Source organism: Coenobita brevimanus, chromosome 90 (genome assembly GCF_032717465.1).
Source record: "Coenobita brevimanus isolate Jiangsu-jjx chromosome 90, ASM3271746v2, whole genome shotgun sequence".
Taxonomy (NCBI): domain Eukaryota; kingdom Metazoa; phylum Arthropoda; class Malacostraca; order Decapoda; family Coenobitidae; genus Coenobita; species Coenobita brevimanus.
This window is the reverse complement of record NC_137043.1, coordinates 26,961,800-26,984,268: the sequence shown is the minus strand read 5'-3', so window position 1 is coordinate 26,984,268 and position 22,469 is coordinate 26,961,800. Positions and strand designations below refer to the sequence as shown.

General features: G+C 41.0%; 1 protein-coding gene across 1 annotated transcript in view; it reads right to left on the bottom strand.

The window, feature by feature from the left end:
- Window positions 1-640: 640 nt before the first annotated feature.
- LOC145411649 (protein O-linked-mannose beta-1,2-N-acetylglucosaminyltransferase 1-like) overlaps window positions 641-22,469 on the bottom strand; it is a 26,723-nt gene continuing 4,894 nt past the window's right edge. The window contains exons 7-17 of the mRNA XM_080281655.1: window positions 20,818-21,043; window positions 18,693-18,826; window positions 15,245-15,330; window positions 13,178-13,363; window positions 12,155-12,289; window positions 9,748-9,949; window positions 8,042-8,241; window positions 6,880-6,979; window positions 1,843-1,914; window positions 1,463-1,572; window positions 641-746 (exon numbers count right to left, since the gene is read on the bottom strand). Of these exons, the coding sequence (XP_080137781.1) occupies window positions 641-746; window positions 1,463-1,572; window positions 1,843-1,914; window positions 6,880-6,979; window positions 8,042-8,241; window positions 9,748-9,949; window positions 12,155-12,289; window positions 13,178-13,363; window positions 15,245-15,330; window positions 18,693-18,826; window positions 20,818-21,043 (1,557 nt within the window). The remainder of the gene's footprint in view (window positions 747-1,462; window positions 1,573-1,842; window positions 1,915-6,879; window positions 6,980-8,041; window positions 8,242-9,747; window positions 9,950-12,154; window positions 12,290-13,177; window positions 13,364-15,244; window positions 15,331-18,692; window positions 18,827-20,817; window positions 21,044-22,469) is intronic.

Genomic DNA, 22,469 nt, shown 5'->3' with positions numbered 1-22,469 from the left:
TCTGTTTCTTAAATCTCAGCTGTTTGGGGGTAATCCCGTGCTGTTTTGGGAAGTCAAATGCTTCTTGGGAAACAGCTTTCTCCCGGGAGTCAGCTGTTTCCTTGGAGTCATCTGTTTTGGGAGTCGGTTGAAACGGGGAATCCGATATTTCATGGGAGTTACTTCTTGGGAGTTAGCTGTTTTTGGGAGTCAGCTGTCTTGTGAAGTCAGCGCTTTTGGGAAGTCAGCTGTTTTAGAAAGTCAGCTGTTTTGGAAAGTCAGCTGTTTTGGGGAGTCATCTGTTCTGTGAAGTCAGCTGTTTTGGAGAGTCAGCTGATTTGGGGAGTCAGCTGTTCTGGGGAGTCATTTGTTTTGGAGAGTAATGGAGAGTCAGCTGTTTTGGGAAGTCAGCTGTTCTGGAAATCTGCTGTTTTGGTGAGTCAGCTGTTTTCGGGAGTCAGCTGTTTTGGTGGGTCAGCTGTTTAGGTGGGTCAGCTGTTTTGGTAAGTCAGCTATTTTCGGGAGTCAGCTGTTTTTGGGAGTCAGCTGTTTTGGGGAGTCAGCTGTTTTGGGAAGTCTGCTGTTTTGAGGAGTCAGCTGTTTTGGGAAGTCTGCTGTTCCTTGTGAGTGAGCAGCAGTTTTATCAACATAGGTGGAGGTTCTAAGAGGATGGAAAAGAGGAAGAGGAGGAAGTGGTGGAGGAAGACGTTGTGGCAGTTGTGGAGGAAGGGGCGGTGACTGGTGAGTAGTCGTCTGGCTTGAGGTAGCTGGAAAGGGAGAGAATGGTAAGATGTAATATGTACACTAATTCGCTAAGGAACAGGGGCCACGAATCACCCCATACCACCTAGAATGAGACCAAAAACTTAACGTTTATCTCCTATGCTGAGCGAAATCGCCTGCGCTTACTCTGATCTCTGTTACATGTGAACTCAATCGTCTAATCTTTCTTACGTATTAAATCGTCTACGCTCATTTTATCTCTCTTACGCTGAATAAAATCGTCATCCATCACTTTTATCATTCCTAAGTTCAATACCTCATTCAGAGAGAGAGAGAGAGAGAGAGAGAGAGAGAGAGAGAGAGAGAGTTATCCTAGCCTGCAATACCTAAAAAAAAAAAGCCATTATACTCTTTTTTATTTTAACATGGCTCATATTTCCCTCTCTTAGTAGCTCATGGGCAGAATAAGATCATGCTATGGCTCTGTATACTTATCACAGCACTTCTTCGTGATAATTGTCATATACTGGAGTTAATCGATTACTACAACTCAGCACTGACGACGGAGAGACGAAAATTTTAGGCCAAATTAGAGTAAAAAATGAGTAAAGTGACAGCTAGTGCCCATGAGAGACAAAGATTAAGTGACAGCCAGTGCCCATGACAGACAAATATTGATAGACAGATAGATAGACTGACAAACTGACAGCTAGACAGACAGACAGATAAATAGACTGACGAAGAGACAGTGTTACGTTACCTATAAGGACTAAGGGGTACAGCCACCAAAGACAGCCAGTGTCCATGGTAATGCAGTTGCCACACACCCCTCCACCCAGCCTCAGGGTATGCATGCCACGTCCGCAGGCACTGTAGGAGACATTCGGTCTAACTCACTCACTGCCATATTCATCTCTAGTCTATTTCAATAGCCAACACTGGTATTAACTCATCGTCACTTTTATCGTGGAACTTTCATCAAATCGCTCTCATATTCTCATCTAAGTTGCTCTCTGTCGCTTTTTTTAATCTCTATGTTAGGCCCTGTGCATATTCTGGGTGTTGGGGTGGTAGCTGGGCCGTAATACTGAAACTCGAATCTAAAAATCACCATGACACTGAAGGGGTCATAGAGCTCACCTGCATGACGTACAGGAAGGTGTCCTCATCGCTCCGACTCCCGTTATACGATACGAACATCACCACCGGGTTCTGAGGGTGGAAAAATGACAAGTGAGATATTGAATAAAGAAAGTATATGGAATTTATGATTAGCCTGTGTGCTCCTTATGTATTTATATTATGTTTGCTTGAGGGATTTGTAACAGGTTGACGTGTGTGTGTGTGTGTGTGTGTGTGTAATTCACCGGGTTGGTCAGGATCACTTGATGGTCGTGATCGTCAGCTTTTACCCTCCCGGAAGAGAGCTGAGAGCTCATATAGTCCGATCTAAGGGCAAGGCTGTGACCTTCACACACTCACACACCCGTCCCCTTGCTCAAGGGGGACAGTAACCACCCACTTCGCCAGTGAAACTTTTCGCAACCTGAGCGAGGCGCGAACTCCCGTCTACCAGATGGCAAGCGAGAACGCTACCACTGAGCCAGCGAGCGGTGTGTGTGTGTGTGTGTGTGTGTGTGTGTGTGTGTGTGTGTGTGTGTGTGTGTGTGTGTGTGTGTGTGTGTGTGTGTGTGTGTGTGTGTTCTTACCTAATTGTTCTTACCTAATTGTATCTTTACAGGAATGAGTCAAGCTCGTATTGTCCCGTGTCTTAGACCATATTTATCGTACATATCCTTAAATTTGTGAATTGTTTTGGCACACACTATTTCATTCGGTAGTGCATTCCATTGATCAATTGCTCTGTTTGGGAAACTGAATTTCCTTACGTCTTTATCACCTCTCTTCTTATGCAGTTTTTTGCAGTGTCCTCTTGCTGATGCTTCTCCATATGTTAAGTAATCATTTATGTCTATTTTCTCGTTTCCTGATATGCACTTATATAGCATTATCATGTCACCTCTTTTCCTTCTCTCCTGTAGTGTTGGTAGATTCAGTTTATTTAGTCTTTCTTCGTAGCTTAGGTCCCTTAAGCTTGGTATCCATCTTGTAGCGGCCCTTTGAACTTTTTCAATCTTGTCTATGCTTTTTGAGATGAGGACTCCAGACTACTGATGCATATTCCAGGGTTGGTCTAATGAATGATGTTATTATCCTTCTTAGCATGTCTTCATTTATGTATGTGAATGCTATTCTCATATTTGCAAGCAGTGTATACATGTTCCGTACCTTTTCGCTGATGTGGTCAGCCGGAGATAGTCTGTTATTGATAATCACACCTAGGTCTTTCTCTCTTTCTGATGTGTATAGGGTTTTATTTCCTAACTTATAATCCCAATCAGGTCTTTTTCCACTTTTACCAAACTTGATTACATGACACTTGTCCACATTGAATTCCATTTGCCATGTACTACTCCATTCATGAAGTTTATTTAATTCTTCTTGTAGCTCCCTACAAGAGTCTGTGCTAGTAATTCTCCTTTGTATTTTTGCATCATCTGCAAACATATTCAGATAGCTCTCATTTCCAGTGTTACTGTTTATATCATTTATGTACACTAGAAACATGATTGGTGCCAGCACCGAACCCTGTGGTACTCCACTAGTCACTTCTTTCCATGATGAGTAGTTTCCTCTTAGTACTGTCCTCATTTCTCTTTTTATGAGAAAGTCTTGCATCCAACAAAACAGTTTGCCTCGAATTCCTCCTTGATGGTACAGCTTCCATAAAAGTCTTTGGTGTGGTACTGTGTCAAAAGCTTTCTTGAAATCTAAATAGATACTGTCCACCCATCCTTCCCTTTCCTGTATTGTGTTTGTTACTCTGTCATAGTAGCTCAACAGATTAGTAACACATGATTTTCCTTTTCTGAAACCAAACTGTCTTTCTGTTATCATACTGTGTTCTTCTAGATGATTTACCCAAGCTTTTCTTATAAGTTTTTCTAATACCTTGCTTACAACACTGGTCAGTGATACTGGTCGGTAGTTGAGAGGATTTTGTCTATTTCCTTTCTTGAATAAGGGGACTATATTTGCTTTTTTCCAAATATCAGGTAGTTTCCCTTGACTCAAGGATTTCTTGAAAATTAAAAATAATGGTTTACTTAACTCCTTTGCACATTCTCGTAACACCCAACATGAAATTTCATCAGGACCACTTGCTTTTCCTCTGTCTAATCTACTTAACTCCTCTTGTATTACTTTTTCTGTTATTTGTATATCTGGTAGTATGTGTGGACATGAGTGTTCCACATATTCCCTCTCAAAATTTTTTTCTTCCGTAAAAACTAATTGGAAATTCTTATTTAGTGCTTCACAAATATCTTTCTCTTGTGTATAAGTGATTCCCTCGTCCGTGATGGATTGTATTATATCTTTTACTTTGGTTTTGCTTCTGATATAGCTGTAAAACAGCTTTGGTTGATCACTACTTTTATTTATTATATCCTCCTCAAACTGTTTTTGGGCTTCCCTCACAAATATCTTTCTCTTGTGTATAAGTGATTCCCTCGTCCGTGATGGATTGTATTATATCTTTTACTTTGGTTTTGCTTCTGATATAGCTGTAAAACAGCTTTGGCTGATCACTACTTTTATTTATTATATCCTCCTCAAACTGTTTTTGGGCTTCCCTCCTTATTCTTGTATAGTCGTTTCTTGCCTGTTTGTAATTATTATACGCCCTTTCACTATTGTGTCTTCTGTATCTATTCCACAACAAATCTCTTCTTTCTTTTGATTTTTTACATTCTGTATTGAACCATTTCTGTATTTTCTTATCTGCTTCTTTGTGCTGTGGGATGTACTTCTGGACTCCTATTTCATAAAATTCACAAAAAAATTTTATATACAGCATTTAAATCTTGTCCTCTAAGCTCATTTTCCCAATCAACTTCTAAGAAATACTTCTTTAGGTCTTGATAATTTCCCTTTTTATAGTTTAGGCTCTTTTTGTAACTGTCATTGCTGTTTACTATGTCATATGCTATCCTGAAGTTATAATTTAGTACTGCATGATCGCTTTTGCCGAGTGGAGGGTGATATATTAAACTGTCAATGTCATTTTCTTGCCTAGTAAATATTAGATCTAGCACTGAAGGTACATCAAGTCCTCTTTTTCTAGTGGTTTCCCTCACATGTTGCGTTAAGAAAAACTCTTGTACGAGATCCAGGAGCTTTTGGTCCCAACAGCTTTCTTGGCTATTTATATCTAGAGTATTCCAATTTATATTTGTATTGAAATCCCCAGTTAGTATAATTCTTTCCGATTTCTCTTCCATTTTATGTAGCAAGGATCTTATACTCTGAATTGTACTCTCTGCCAGGTCCTCATATTCGTCTCTTTCCCATGTGTTTGATCTGGGTGGCATATACAAATTGGCTACAATTACTTTACCTTCAGATGTGTTGATCTCTACTGCAATCAGTTCTACTTGTGATGGTATATCTAGGTTTATTTCCTTGACTTTTAGATTTTTCTTAGTTAGTATTATAATTCCTCCTCCTTTTTTTAAATTTCTGTCTCTTCTCCATATATTGCATTCCTCTAAGTTTAGTATGTCATTGGATATCCTTGGTATTAATTTTGTCTCAGTTAGGCATATTATTTGTGGTTCATTTTCTCTGACATAATCATTCATCTCTAGTAATTTAGATACCATTCCATCCACATTTGAGTACATCAACTTTATCATCTTGTTTATATACTTGTCATGACATGGTTCTACTAACTTCCTCCTTTTTCTTCCATCCTGTTTGTGTACCACTTTCGTACCTGCAATCCTATTACTTTGTAAAAAAATTTCTTCTTGTCCTCTTCTGATCTTCCCTCATTTTTTGTTTTTGCTTCCTCCCTTTTCTCTTTCAGTAATTCCAGTTCCTCTTGTGTTAGACATCTTTTTATCCATACCCGGTACATTTTTGAACTCCTCTTTTTCCATAAGATTCTTTGCATTTTTTAGTATCTCTTCCACAGTGTTTACACTCTGGAAATTCACCTTTAGAGGTCTTGTCTTGCTTTTCTCGTATTTCCCTAACCTTTTGTGTTCCTCTATATCTTTACTACAGATTTCCTCTGATACTTCTTTCAGTAAGCTCATTACATTTGTCATCTCCTTTTTGTCTCTAGTGATTTTGTTTTTAATTTCTTCCTCTTCTATACCAGTGATTACTATTGATTTATTTATTTCTACTGAATCTCTGACTAACTTTGGATTGTTTTGGATTATTCTTTTCACTTCCTTTTTAATGTTTTTTTCCTCCACCATTGTTTCTAAGTCTTTCTTTACTTTCACCATACGTGATTTCTACATCATTTTTGTAGCTTTGCACAGCTTCATTCACCAGTGTTATCTTCTCCTCAATATCACTGCTCTGGTCCATAAGACTGCTTGCTTGTCTAATTGTCTCTGTGTCATTTTTTAACTCTTCCATAACACTCGTGATTAACTACTGTGCTTCCCATTTCACTCACTTTCATCCTAAGGGTATTCAATTCCACTGTTAGTTCACTGACGGTTGTGTCTTTCTTATTGGCCTCCCTTCCCAGTTTTTCTATCTCTTCCTTTTGCAAGTGCATTTGCTTCTTTATTTCATCAATTTCATTTTTGAAAGCCATTTCTAGTTTGTGTACACGTTCAACCAGTCTATTGTGAGTCTCCACTTCAACCAGTTCTTGGTAGAAATCATCATTTTGCTTTTTACATTTATCCCTTTTCTTTTCCAAATTTGTTTTACTGAAGTATGTATCCATTTTGTAATACTAAATGAACAGAGTGTGTACTTACAAAGTATGCACGCTTTCCCCGTCTTGCTGTAGTATAAACAAACCCAGCTGACTCAACGCATCGTGGTTCTTTGTTGTTTGAACCAATCTTATTTAAACTTAATATTTCTTTTCCTTTTAATAATGAAAAATCATTTAGTCTAACCTGGTACAGAGCTTGACTCATTCAAAGATACTTATTTAGGTAATGCCTCTGGCCGTGTTGAGCTGGTATGGAGCGCCGGTACAGACGTCCACCTCCGACGATGCCGTGTGTGTGTGTGTGTGTGTGAGAGAGAGAGAGAGAGAGAGAGAGAGAGAGAGAGAGAGAGAGAGCGAGTACTCCTTACCTCTTTGTACAGAAGGTCGTGTTTGCAGAAGTCAAAGGTGATTGGTTCAGATGCCTTCAGTGTCTCCAGCAACCGTGCCTCGTATCGGCTGAGCTCCACGCTGGGAGAAGAGTTAGATAGATAGATGGGTTAGGCTGATAGATAGATAGGTAGACAGACAGATACATAGACAGATATAAAGAGATTGACAGTTACACAGATATAGATGGACTGATAGGTAGGTAGGTAGGTAAATAAGTAGATAGGTAGACAGACTGACCAACAGATAGACAGGTAGATACGTAGACAGATAGACAGATAGATAGAGACAGGTTGAGATAGGTAGGTGGGTAGGTTGAGATAAATAAATAAATAAATAAACAGATGGAAGAGAGAGAGAGAGAGAGAGAGAGAGAGAGAGAGAGAGAGAGAGAGAGAGAGAGAGAAACCCGACAACCAGACGATTTAATTTAAAGAGGGAAAGCCCTTGACTTATAAATAGTTAAAACTCACCTCAATTGAAGATATAGCAAGTAATCACATTCTCTCCCCATCTAACCCTTTCTCTGCTTGTTAAAACTTCAAACAAACTTCGGTCCCATTGAAGCAGAGAAAAGACCCGGGATTTAGTGTGCCGGGGTGGGATAAATTAACATATTTGCAATCAATTATCTGTCTTCTTAGATTTATTTTCGTACCCTGAACCAGAGACACGAGAAGATTATGCCCTGTCCTTTCATTGTTTTTTCCACCATTAAAAACATAGATAATTTTAGACGATATTTTTCTTCTTGTAACTAAAATTTTTTTGTAGGAGGAACAGTAGACATGGGAAGACTTTGCACTAGCCCTTCCTTGTCCTCTCTACAAAAGGACGTTCTAGTTACGGCAGGAAATCGATCGTATTTATGGGTCTTTTATTTGCTTCTGGTGTGTTTCCTTCGAATATGTGTCCCCTTTTCATAATTTCTTCCTTTCATACCGTAACTGACCTACTGATATCAACCTCAGTATTCAAATTCTATAACTCACTTCCTAGCATCTGCCTCAGCATTGAAATTCTATAACTCACCAACATCAGCCTCAGTAATGAAATTCTATAAATCACTTCCTTACACCAAGTAATGAAATTCTATAACTCACTTCCTTACATCAGCCTCAGTAATGAAATTCTATGACTCACTTCTGGACGTCAGCTTCAGTGATGTGGTAGTCTGTGGTGAGGGACAGACTCTGATCCCTGAAGAAGTTGTGCTGCACCGCCCCGTTAATGAGCACCCCGCGGTAGCCCAGGTGTCTCACTCGGGGCACCTCGGGGTACACCAGGGCACGGCCGGGAGATGCCAGAAGGGCGGTACGCAGGGGCAAGTACCACTCGCTGCTCTGCTGGCGGGAAAAATAAAATGAAGTGTCATATTCTAATTGAAACAGGAAGCTTCGTGGCACCTCTTCCAAAGCTATTTTTTTGCCTATTACTCCTTACCAGTCTCTTCTATGCTATTTATATCGCTTTAAAACGGATATAATTTGCATCAGTAATGCACAAGTACATACTGATATGTCATGTTCAGAACAAATCTCAATGGAAGAGGTACTACCATATTTCCACAGTCACTTAAAATGTGACCAAGTCCATTCACTATACTCGTCCACTTTAACACTCTCAGGTTCCTATGATGCAACTGAATAAAACTGTTTGTTTTACGCTAAAACAGAATCCGAGCACAGCAGTCTTTTCACCTTAATGTAGTCCATATTTTTTGTCTTTTTGCTACTTATTTCACGTAGCTCAGTGGCAAAAAAAAAAAAAAAAAAAAAAAATTGCTACGGCTCTGTATCATTTTCATAGCATTTCTATATTCTGGCGTTAATCTATTCCTGCAGATCAGCATTTACTATGGGGGAACGACAATTTTAGGTCAAGCTAAAGGAAACAGAGTCTAGTGTTCCGACCATGAGAAGGTTAGCTTACAGTATGGGTCAGCTTTACACAGTTCTTGGAATAGTGTTAATTTTCAACGTTTATATTTGAGACAAGTTCTCAGGATTGCATTAATAATTATTTTGACATGAGTGGTGAAGGGACAAGTTAAATTTCCAGAAATCTTTTCAGTATTTTCTGAACTACTGCGGCCACAATAACAGTACTACAGAACTCTAACTAGTTTCAGCTGATGGTATTTTAATTTACGATCTTATTCCTGATAGTCAAGGATGCTACCTAACAACCTGGTACCTCTTTCTTTAATGGTTTATCTCTGAATTTGGCACCTTGATACAGTTGTGTGTTCTTGACGCAATGTATGTCAATATATATATATATATATATATATATATATATATATATATATATATATATATATATATATATATATATATATATATATATAACTTATTTTGAATAACACATAAAAGAATAAAGTGTAATATGTAAAACAAACCCTTGACGAAAAAGTGCAAGGAAGCCTCTTCAGTTGACGAGAACATGGCCCTAACTCAACGTAATTATATTTCCTTGCTGCAGAATAACAATAAAAATGTAAATTAGGTGAATGTGACAATGAATTCTGTACAAGCGAATACAAAGTAACATATAATGCAAGTGAACACAAAGTAACAAATATTACAAGAGAACTAAATGAAAAACAAGAGAACATAATGTAACAAATGATAAAAGAGTCCTAGTAGTAAGCTCATCTGAATGTGAACCCAGTTGATTGTAGACTGAAGCTTTCCTCTTCGAGCAGTCCACTATCCTCTTCTCGGAGGATAGGGATGTCTGTATAACCAGGAAGTGGAACCACACAGTCATATCTGTGCCACCACATGAATGCATTCCTCTCCAGTACCAATGTAAGAGAACAATGCACATAAAATGTTGATACTGACGGCATTAACTTTAGGCCAACGTGGCGCCAGATGCTCGTGAACAGTGCGTGAAGGGAGAAGGAGGGCCAGGGGGTTAAGCTCCTGCGTCCTGTACACCGTAGTTAAGGAGTTGGCCACGTCCCCGAACCCGTAGTAATTGAAGCAGGAGATGCCCAGGATAGTCGGGTCCATCTCAAACACGGGTATCATTGTGTGTAGGAACCTAGGATGTATCATGAAACAAAAGGTCGTATAAGTGGCACTGGAATAATTCGATAGACCACGAAATAAAGGGCAGATGTGGCAATGGGATATTTCGTGACACCTCTTCTCCAACAATTTATTCAGCAGTTGAAGCAGATGCCAATGATGGTGGAGTTCATCTCAAACACAGGCATCACCTGGAAAACACCACGTATTCAAGTGGCTCTATTTCGTTTCACCTCTTCCTTAGAGATTTATTAGGCATGTTACATCTCGCTGTCATCTTATATATTGTCGATGCAAACTATATCGATATTAAGACGATGTAATTAGCACACAAGAGAATATTCAGGTGTAATAAGCAAAACAAACTGCAGAGAAAGAGGTGTTACGCAGCCTCCTATGCCACTTAAAAAACGGGAAAAGGATTTTTTTCTTTTCCTTTTATTGTCTAAATCGAGCAAACCAAAATAAAGTCAATGTTGGGGAGATGTTGTATTTCCTCAGTACACAACTTATCCAAATATGTGCATGATTATTCCAAAAGAAATGTTAGGATTTACAACTCTTCTAATTAAAAAAAAATAAAAAAATCTTAATGTACGGAGGATTTTTGATTGGGCATATTTTCTTTCACGAAAAGTCCTCCAAAACCTTAAAACGAGATCTTATTAATCTTTCAGTCTGATAGCATACTATAAAATTTTAATCTTGATATCTCCTGACGATTTTATTCAGCATAAGAGAGACCTTTCGAACTGGAGGAGTTGGATACAACCTTTATAAACCCCTTTAGTATGACAGACGTTCCATACACTGAACAAAATTGCCTGGTAGCTGCAAAAACAAAACATAAAACGACTTCACCGGATTGAAAATATCAGTCAAGATACAGCTACATCCGTTCACTGGTAGCGGTTTCCCTTATCTAAGTACAATCGTTTGGCATGTTTGCAGAGACACCTACTCGTACTTCTTAACCCTGTGACTTAGATGAAGCACTTTAAAAATCTTATTTAAATTAACACCAGGTCATTTAAGTCAAATCATGAAGAACCTCTAATAGTTGTTGTTGTTGTTGTTGTGCTACCCCGGTCTGTCTGATCGAGCAAACCCATCAACTGCAGGCAAGCAACCACCCCTGCAGGTCAGTCCCGTGCAGTAAATCGCTGTTCCCATGCAGCTGTCAGCGTCTTGCCACAACAAAGCCCAGGGAATAATGTGGAGGTTTGGTTCCTCGGTGGACACCGCATTTGCGTCTCTCCACCCAGTTAACAGGGGCATCATAGTAGACTCCACATCACCCCATTATCTGGCTATATGGTTACCACCCAACATTGTGAATGGCTTCCTATAAAACAAGAAATCATTTATCAAACAGTGTAGAGCCGCCTGAAGCGGAAAAAAGAGTAATAAACTGTGCAAGAAGGACAGGAGAAATGAGAGAACATACACAGAAACAGAAAGACAGACATGAAGGAAGAAGTAGGGAACACTACATCCACTGAGTGGTTGGTGGTTCCCCCCACCAACCACCTAACCTCTACAAGTGAAATCATTAATGAAGGCCATATCTAACATCCCCAACCCATTCAAACTGTCTCTCTAGAAGAAGAAATTTATGAATCAAGTTACTGAAGAAAAAAAAAGGAACACAAATACAATAAAGAAGAGGTCCGATCCTGCAACTGACCTTACAGGGATATATAATAAATAACACTATGCAAGTTACACTAAATTTTCTGCACAACTGGGTTAACAGAGAAAGTAAAAAAATATAACATCGCACCAAACTGCTTGTCGAAGCTATGGTTACGTTGGTAAGTTTGGAAATCTAGCCCGGTATACTACACGTAGAACTGTACTGAAATCTTGTAGAACATATGAATACTACATAATGCTGCTTAAAAAAAGAAAGAATATATATAATATATATATATATATATATATATATATATATATATATATATATATATATATATATATATATATATATATATATAGATACGTACTGTGTATATATATATATATATATATATATATATATATATATATATATATATATATATATATATATATATATATACTGTATAAATATAGATACGTACTGTGTGTGTATATATATATATATATATCTATATATATATATATATATATATATATATATACTGTATCGTGAGAGAGAGAGAGAGAGAGAGAGAGAGAGAGAGAGAGGTGCGCTCACTTGAAGACGTCGACGGCCACCTGCAGGTCGTCCTCGAGAAGCAGCAGGTGTGATGTGGAGAACGGCGGTAGGGTGTCGTCTGGAAGCACCCCCTCCAGTACGCTCTCAGGGGGAAACCGAGCCCCCATCACATCCCTGGGGGGTAGGGTGAAAAACTGAGAAACAGCGGGGGGGGGGGGGAAGGGAGGAAAGATAGAGAGGAAAGGAAAGCGAGGTAGGAGGGAACTGAGAGAGGAAAAGGAAAGAATGAGAGAGAAAGGGTGATAGAGGAGAACGAGAAAGGGGAGAGGATATGGGAAGGCGAGGCAGAAGGAAACTAGGGGGGGGGGGAGAGAGAGAGAGAGAGAGAGAGAGAGAGAGAGAGAGAGAGAGAGAGAGAGAGAGAGACAAAAACCTACGCTATACCACTATCAACTTCAGCTAGCTTCCGTTTCACCATTGTACCTTGTGTCTGTCCTGCCATCCCCAACTCTATCAGAAGCGTACGGGCAGGCATTTCACTGGGGGAGCTGGAGGAGTTTGCTCAGATAATGCTCGAAGTAGCCCTGATCCCCTAAAACTACTACTAAATATAATTATTACTCGGACAGGTGAGTATACAGTAGATAAAAATATTTTGTGTTAGCAATTTATATATATAAAATCTTATATTCAGATCTGTATTCATATGACAACCGGTAGTAAGCAATGGATATGCATTTGAACAAATCAAAAAGAAATAAGGGTACATTCACACATTAAGCAGACTACGCTCTTAATAATGCAAGGATTCAAACTGCTTCAACCAAATTTCTTTACAAAGGTACCGGTAAACCATCAGATGGATCTATTCTGAAAAATTAGTTTTTGCCCTAAAATATACACATTTCCCTCATACTGGGGAGGGGGGGAAGGGGGCTGCCGTCACCCTAAACCCTTTGCTTAATACATTAACCTATGCCCTTTACCGTCTGTGTACCCGCCCACTCCAGCAAGCATTTGGTGTGGACGGGACCTACAACTAAAAATGAATCAGTCTCTCACCTAAAGATCCGCTGCACCTTATGCCTGATGTTGACCTTGGAGACATTGGTGGCCGGCTGTCCCGTCTGGATGAGGTAGACCCCAAACAGTCGCGCCAGTGCTGTGATCTCGCGCTGGGGACGGTCGCTGTAGATGACCACTTTGTCTCTATTGATACCTGGTGCCTCCCACAATCCTTTTAGTGTTCTATGAGAGAGTGGGAGGAAAGTCAATGGCAGAGTGTGCGTGTGGGAGAGTGTGAGGGTAAAGGAGTGTGGGTACGGAAAGTGTGGGTGGGAGAGAGTGTAGGTAGGGGAAAGTGTAGGTAGGGGAAAGTGTAGGTGGAGAGAGTGTGGGTGGGGGAAAATGTCAGTAGGGATGGGAGTGCGTATGGGAGAATGTGGGTATGGGAGAGTATGAGTAGGGAAGAGTGTGAGTAGAAGAGAGTGTGGGTATGGGGGTGTGGGTAGGGGAGTGTGTGGGAAGGTGACAGCATGGGTATGGGGTGTGGGTAGGAGAGAATGTGGGCAGGGGAGAGTATGGGTATGGGGGTGTGGGTACGGGAGGATATGGGTAGGGGAGAACGTGAGTAGGGGAGAGTGTGGACAGGGGTAGTGAGGATGGGAGATTGTGGGTGCAAGTGTGTGGGTGTGTGGGTATGTAAGAGTGTGGGTATGGGAGAGTGTGGGTAGGGAAAAGTGTTGGTAAGGGAGAATGTGGGTAGGGAATAGTGTGGTTTGGGGGTAGTGTGGTTAGGGGGTAGTGTGGTTAGGGGGTAGTGTGGTTAGGGGGTAGTGTGGGTAGGGGAGAGTGTGGGTAGGGGGTAATGTGGGTTGGGGAGAGTATGGTTAGGGGGTAGTGTGGGTAGAGGAGAGTGTGGGTAGAGGAGAGTGTGGTTAAGGGCTAATGTGGATATGGGATAGTGTGGGTAGGAGAGAGTGTGAGTAGGGGAGAGTGTAGTTAGGGAGTAGTGTAGTTAGGGGGTAGTGTGGGTGGCAGAAGTGTAGGAGAGAAACATTATCAGCCATGTCATCGCCGGAGTGAGATCCCTAATATCCTCTTGTATGTTGCTGAGGCAAACTATGTCGATAATAAACAGACATAAAAAACATACAAAATAACAAGAGGGTGTAACATGCAAAGTAAGTTGCTCAGTAGTGTTACCAAAGCTATACCAACAGGAATACTGCTCTTTGTGTGCGAGAAGTAGGGGAGACGGTGAGTGAGTTAAAAGGATGAAAATGGAAACCTAGCTGACACGTAGTGTTTACATGAGTGAAATGTACTGTATGGAAGCGAAGTAAGGGGAGTAAAAGTAGATGATTATAATGTGCAGTGATACTAGAATGGTAAGATGAGAATGCCCTGATGGATATGGAAAGTAAAGCTGAATGACGGGCTATCCTCAGAAGTTTTGAGGAAACGGATGGGAGTGGAAAACATCAGAAGGGAAGATAAAGTGGCCAGGCCGAGAGAGTAAACCAAGGAAACAAGGTTAGGAGGGGTATGCGTATGAGGGTACCGGGTCGCGGACTGAAATCTAAAGCTAAACTGAGGAAGGCATGGAGGAAGGTGGTGTGTGGTGACCTAAGATCCACAGGTATTACTATTATGAGCAAGGTGAGGGAGTGCTATCAGGTCAACCCATCTCAGCCATGCGACTTTGAAAACAGACGTAAAACCGAAAATGCTGCTGGAGATAATGAAGTTAACTGAAAAGTCTGGCTGGCACTGAGACCTGATCTTAACGAAAGGACTCGAACTAGTCACTTGTCTTGTACCAATGACCTAACCTACAGTCATCGTTTTAACCTGTTAATCTGAACTAAACTATACAGGAACCTGATTTGTAAGTAATCTGATTTATGATGGAACCTTAAAAAGAACGACCTTAAGCAATGACCTACCACAATTAAGGTAATGTTCTCTCTCTCTCTTTTTTTTTTTTTTTTTTTTTTTTAAGGACCCCAGCTCAACCCATCGTTTGAAGGGCATGGGAGGTCGAAATGATGATGATGATGATGATGATGATGTGATGATAATGTGATGATGGAAAGTGCAGTACAATTGTTATCGTGGTGAACTGACCTGTACAAGTAATGCGGGCGGTCAGTGGCGAGGATGGCCACTCCCAATTCCTTGTAAAGCTTCTGACGCCTCAGCTCCTCGTCCAGCTGCAACCACACCAAAATGATTAAAATGACCGAAAGTGAAAATCTGAATATACTATGGGTGTTTTGTGTGCATATTGAGGTACGAATTAGTTAATATGCAATACATATTAGAATATAGTATATGCAGAGCTACATTTATAATGGGAGATTGCAAAACCTTGAACAAAGTGTTGGCATAAAGGAGGGAGCGGCCCTGCACAGCATCCGTAAACCCACGGAAATTGTCAGTAGTAAGATATATCACTTAAATTTTGTGGGACCATAGTCTGCTACGGACAGTAATTTCTGCTTATATGATGATGAAATTTATCCAGTGGTAAATCTGTGCTAATTTTCTACCTACTTGCTGCAAAACTCTCGTTAGATACGGTTTCGCTAACACTCTCTCTCTCTCTCTCTTTTTTTTTTTTTTTAATCCTAAATTACAGACTATGGGAATGGTTCACTTTCACGACTCTGAGTTGTGGTGGATGTCTTTGCAGCCTCACCTGCCACCATATTTACAAAAGCTAACTGGCAAGAGAAAAAATAATTATTTAGACGTCGTGCCAGAGGGTTTCTAAACAAATTCTCCTCGAGATGTCAAAAGAGAATTGCATTCTGCTGCTTTGGGAGAGAGTAAACAGCTGTTTTATAATAAATGTGTGTGTGTGTGTGTGTGTGTGTGTGTGTGTGTGTGTGTGTGTGTGTGTGTGTGTGTGTGTGTGTGTGTGTGTGCAGTAGGAAGGAGAACTGATGGGCTGGGTTAGGACAAGACCAAGTGCCTGAGGGGAGTGAGAGACTGGGTGGGGAGAACTCATGTTAGTGGCTGGAATGAGGCAAGTATGGGTAGCTATGTAGCAGTGTCGTAGGTCTCGAGACCAGTTTGATGTGGTCTTGGTCTTGATCTTGGTCTCGCTTGACGTGGTCTTGGTCTTGATCTTGGTCTCGAAGCTTCTGGTCTCGGAGTTTTGGCTCGAGACCAGGTCGAGACCAGCATTACAAAGTGCACTGCGGCGTGGGGAAGGTCGGAATTTATGATCATACACGGAGAAAAATTTTGGCTGATTCGATTCACGGCGCGCCATACAGCGTTGTACTGTCTGTAGATACTGCCTGACTAGCGCTACGGTGATGATGCATGAGCTGAGCCCTGCGAGCACCGATAAAGTGCGTGCGAGTCGAGACAGCATGCATGACGGGGTCATTCTCACTGTGATAATCTCCATTTGCACGCAAGCATGTTTGCAGCTCTGTTCACCTTCATGTACTTCATATAGGTGTACGGTGTATGCAATCCCCGCACCCTTCGTACACGTACACCACAGGTTTAGCTAGTTCGATCGGAAAACATAGCTACAAAAATTTTTGTTTTCCTATGTTTGTTCCTTCACGCCAATGAAGCAATGAAAGCAGAAATATTTTACCTAGATGTTCATTTGTTCACATATATTAAATTTTGAAAGCATATTTCCTCCCCTACAGGGGCGTAGCCAGGATTTTCGAGCGATGAGGGCTAAGTCAGACATCAGTGGCTTCCAACCTTTCGAGTTACGACCCTTCAGAGCTTCCAAATGGCTATCACGGAGGCCTGCAGTGACTCCTGTGACCTTTTTAGAAGAAATCAGAATACAGTATTTTCTAGTGTTTCACAGCCACCCTCGTATTTCATACAATTTATTCATCTATGAGCGGGGGGCCATGGCCATGTGGCCTAGTGGCGTTTCTGGCCCAACTAAAGTTGGGGGGGGGGGCCACCTGGGGACCAATAAATCATCAGTAGTAGCAAGAAGGGCAGTGAGCAGACTCGAATGAGAGACCCTTTCAAGAGGGAAAGTTAGTGAAAACTGTTCTCTTAAACAAATAGTGGGTGCAAACGTAATTAGTATTTGGAGCACTTATGGAAGTAAAATATATATTTGATATTTACGAAGATTTTTTGCTTCCCACCTCCGTATCCCGAAACCCCTTCGGTCTTTTATGTAATTATCCTGAAAAATAGGTAGACCCCTCGACTGTTCACGAGAAACGAAAGAAGAATATGTTGTGTATGGTACGTTTGGGCACGGGTAAAGCTCGGAGAGAAGTGTGAAAATTGGTCTTCCGAAAACCAGCTTTCGCATGAGGAAGATACAGATATGCATGAATACGATGGCACTAACAAAGTATGCAACACCATACATTATAACTTCAAAACCGTACTTTCAAAAGTTTAAAAACTTAAAAAACTTTCAAAACCCGTAACATCGGTGTGCAGGGCCGTAGAGAGCTATGACCGCGCCCTGGGGTGCCTGGAAAACGTTTGACACGGGCCAGAAAAAGAAGCAGAATTATCACAGTCCTGGTGTGGACCCTGGTCCCTTCATACTCTTGAGTTTTGGCCCCGGGAATTATCCCCATTGCCCACTTCTCTCTTTCATTCTTCTTAGTAATTGTCTTCCCAGAAACTCCTCGACTTCATTCAATTCATGTGCGATAATTAACTTAAATTCGTTTAAAAGGTGTTGAGTATCGCATCGATACATAATCTGCAACTGGGTGATTGGGATACTAATGCACTCACTCGAGGGGCCGAGACGCCCGTGAAAACGGACCAGCTGTGCAGCACCTGCAGGCTGCAGCTACTTTTCATTCATTTAGCAGACACATAAATTCCTGGTCTTGGTCTTGGTCTCGGAGGGTCTGGTCTTGGTCATAGTCTCGGAGGATCTGGTCTTGGTCATAGTCTCGGAGGATCTGGTTTTGGTCTTGGGCTTTGTCTCGGAGGGTTTGGTCTTGGTCTTGGTCTAGAGGTGCCCGGTCTTGACTACAACACTGCTATGTAGGCAGAGGCTGAAGACAAAAGGTTGAAGACAAGAGGATGGAACTGAGAGGAAGGAGTAGAGGGAGACTACATGATTGTCAGAGTACAAGAGTGAGTGGTAGGGGAAGGGAAGTAAGGATTTGAGGGAGCGGAATAAGAGCCAAATGGATATAGCCGGCAAAAGCAAGTACCATCAGTACACCTTAATCATAAATCACCATACTCTGTGCTCTACAGCCTGGTCTAAAACCATTATCTGTCCACCTTGAATGCTGAGTTGTAACAAGAGAATAACACTTAAAACATGGTGAATGGTGATGGTCGCGAAGAGGTGCAACGGAGAGGATGTATAGCCGTACTAATGTCATTCTGCCACCGAACCTCAAAAATTAATCTGCAAAAGGACTAATCCTCGCAACGTTAAAGTGGATGATCTGTTCATGAAAAATATTATGGAAGGGATGTAAGTCAGCAGTAGAGTCTTACTGATACTAAACTACAGGAAAATGAAAGCAAAAGGAGAAACTCTCCGCCAAATTGGAGTGAACACAGTATAATCTCCTCTCTCTCCCTTCCCAACCTTAGAATCAGCGTGGAAGAAGACATTGGCCCAGGATGTGACGTCACAATCACACATGGCGCCATAACCTTCAAAGCGGCGGCAGAACACACGACGAGCCTCATTCCTCTCGTTGTTCTCCCACTGGCACTCGTCTGCAAGGAAAGGTGATAGCAGGGATTAATTTACACTTTGTTCACTTTAACTTAGCCTAAAATTACCATCTCTCTATCTTGAATGCTGAGTTATAGCATTAGATTATCACAAGAACACGATGCTTGTCACGAAACCCTATGGGATGGATGAAGAGCCGTAATAATGCCTTTTTGTACCACTGAGCAACGTGAAATAAGCCGCAAAAGGACGGAAACCTCTGTCAAGATGAAAGAACTATAATAAGATGTGAGAACAGCGCGTGCAGTATGACAATTAAAGGTGATGATAAGGTAATGTTAACAGTTATGATGAAGATGGAACAGACGAACCCGTAGGTAGTATGGACACCGACGATGGCTGTAGCAGGGAAGAATGGTAAAGGTATAGAAGTAGTACTAAAGTGTATAATAAGAGAAAACATGATATCGACCCAGTTAAATATAAAGGTGGAGGCAACGATGATGCTGCATGCATTTTAACTTGGTTAAAATATGGAAAGATGACAGGCCAGGGGTAGGCTAGTTCTAAACTGTTGTCGAGGAGATGATAATTTCACGGAACATTAAAAGAGCACTACACTGACAAAATCTGAATGCCTCATAAACTTGATTGCTCCGTGCTTTTTTTTTTTTTTTTTTTAATGAAAAGCTTAGTCTTTCTTCAGAAAAAGAGTATGGCTAAGGGCAGAGGTTCCTGTTTTTCATGAGCACCCACATTATAAATGTAAAATGAAGTGTAACCAGTCCTGTAAGTTAACTCAAGGAAGAATTGTGGACAGTGATATAACTACCTAGATACCAAACATGAGCCGAGAGCAGAGGGCTGCATCACTGTCAGTGTCCATATTAAAGTATGGGAGCAAGACTGGTCTGTCATAATTTAGAAATCTAACAGAGCAATACAGCAGGAGATGGACAAGACAATAAAGAATTATAGATTCGCCGGATGTAGGATAGACTCCCCCCCACACTTTTTTTTTTTTTTTTTTTTTTTGCAACAGTTCTCTGAACCTCTGTAAGGTACCTTTACACAACGAAAACAAAAGAAAAGCTTAATTAAATAGCGTAATTGGAGCCCAGTGATAATTATGGCTTCACGAACAAGGAGAACATACATCTTTGTTATTATCTACCTCTTCAATACATTTTCAAGTAAAAAAATGTCGTTATCTAGAACTGATACAGTATAGAGCCAGTGTGTTGCCCTAAACTACAATGCAATTTATTTGCTCACTGGCAAAAATTATTGACAAAAATCATGTTGCTACTTATTTCGCTAATCTACCGGAACATTTCACTTGAAGCTACATAGGGTAATTAAAGATCGCCAACATTCCCGAGGGACTGTAGGATGGATTCCACATATCCACAGTACAATGACATACTTGTGTGCAAATTGCCATAATGATAACTAAATATACAAGAGCTTAGGATATCAAATTTTTGTGTTTGTATGGTTTGGCGTTTGACCCCTTAAAACCCTTAAAATGGCCTATAAAAGACAGAGAGAGAGAGAGAGAGAGAGAGAGAGAGAGAGAGAGAGAGAGAGAGAGAGAGAGAGAGAGAGAGAATAATGACCCAAGGAACTCTGAAGTGAACTGGAGGAGAAATGATGGAATGGTTAGAAGCTGAAAAAACGTTTGGAAAAAAGCAAGAAGAGGAATACGAAAAAGAAAAAAACTGAACAAATAAAGTAGGTCTCCACACTATGTTATGGAGACCTAATTGACCAAACAACGGCAAGTAGTAAAGTATTCTGATTAAGGGGTAAGATTATGTTTTTAGATGGTTTATGTTAATGCATTTGAGGGTAGGAGGAGGCGTATAAATATAATCTAGATACGGTACGTAGATGTGTGAAAGCCCCTTTCATATTTCATTCACGTTACTGTACTGCTATAGATCTACGATTTTTGTCAGCTTGGTAAGAGAGATTAACTCCGGAAGTCCGGCGCTGAAGGGTCTGACGGCAAAATTTCTCCTGTGCTTACCACTCTGCTCCTCTAAGTCGAAGTCCGTCCTAAGGAAGACTGGGCCGCCCCACTCATATCCAGTGTCGGCGGTGGCCACGTTGGAGTAAGTCTCTGCCATCTTCAGCCCACCCTTCCTGGTCACCAGCGCCCACATGTCGCGATACCCCAGCTTGTCCGACCATCGCGACCCCAGCTCCTTCAGTTTGTTGCGACCACGCCATGAAAGGTTTTTGCTCGCCTCGTCCTGCATCAACACAAGGTAGCAATATATTGTGAAGTTATCTAAAAAATAATTTCAGCTGTTAATTATTCGACACCAACTCATGACAAAGACTATAGTTTATTGCTAGTCTCATCTTTCAGTACAGAAGATAGATGATTTTCCTGGTGGAGGTGAGTAAAACAGACAACCCAGTTACAATGTTCCTCTTCTCTGTGCCACAGATGGTACAAAGCTGCCTGCATGACAAGTGCTGGGCGATGAGACAGCCTAACATCCAAGTCAAATGATACAGTAGAGGTTATCATCCCTTCACTAGTGCCCCTGCAATCAAATCTTATTACATGCAGGGAGTAGAATCCGTGATAAAAATTTGCCTGCTACTACAACACTTTTGTTTCTCACTTTCTGTCGTTCGCTACTATTCCTAGGTTTGATATGGTTCACTGTCCACACCGTACCTGATTCTCTTTCGTATGAAGTGTTAGGGGAGAAATGGCGGATATACAATGCGTGCATAGTAGGTGAAATATTGTCCCTTACTGTAACCTGGGATGCTAGTTTTCCCTTTTAGGGGAAGATTAGAAAATAAAAAATAAATGTTTTAACTTCTTCCTATGAAGATTTAAGTATTTTACAAGCGCTTCGCGGCCCGATAGGGCCACTCAGCACTTGCTCAAAACAAGCTGCTTCTGGATCGCGCTTCGCTTTCCTCAAAACCACCGATTTATGAATCGATTCAGGAGCGATTGATTTGCGGCCTTACTGGGCCGTTCGGCTGTAAAACCAGTGGGAACGATTAGGGGTCAAAACACCTCTTCACAAAATTTCAATCGACAAGAAATCAAACATCCTGTCAAGCTTCATTGAAATCCTTTTTTAAATTTCGGCTATGCTACATACCCACACCCACAAGATTACAGTATATAAGATTCCTTCTACCTGTGAAAATTCGTTTTAGTCCTTCCAGTACAAAGACGCTTTCATTTTATTCTCTCTGCTATCGACAAATGATTTTATCCAGCATCAGAGAGACTTTTTTTTTTTTTTACGTGTCCGACTCTGGGCAAAGGCTCAGGGCCTATTTCTTGGGGGCAGTGGCCCATCCCAAGGCCCAGTAGTCCTCCTACACCTCCACATGTCTGTAGTGAAGGGGTTAGAGACAATCTCCATTAACCCGTTCAGCATCAGAAGTGCTTCCTGAGGTTAATAAAATCATTTGTTGATAAATGTGTGAATAAAAAAAAAAAAGTGTCTTCGTGCTGAAAGAACTAAATGGATGCAATTTTTCGTTTTCGTCACCCTAACCCAACTTCCCACTGTCATAAATGCAGAGGCACTAGGCACAGAGATTATTTGTTTTTATTTATTCATGCTTTACTTTTAAAAGTACCACCTCACTCTATATATTAGGTGGGAAGTGGGGTTGAGATGATGATGATGATGATAA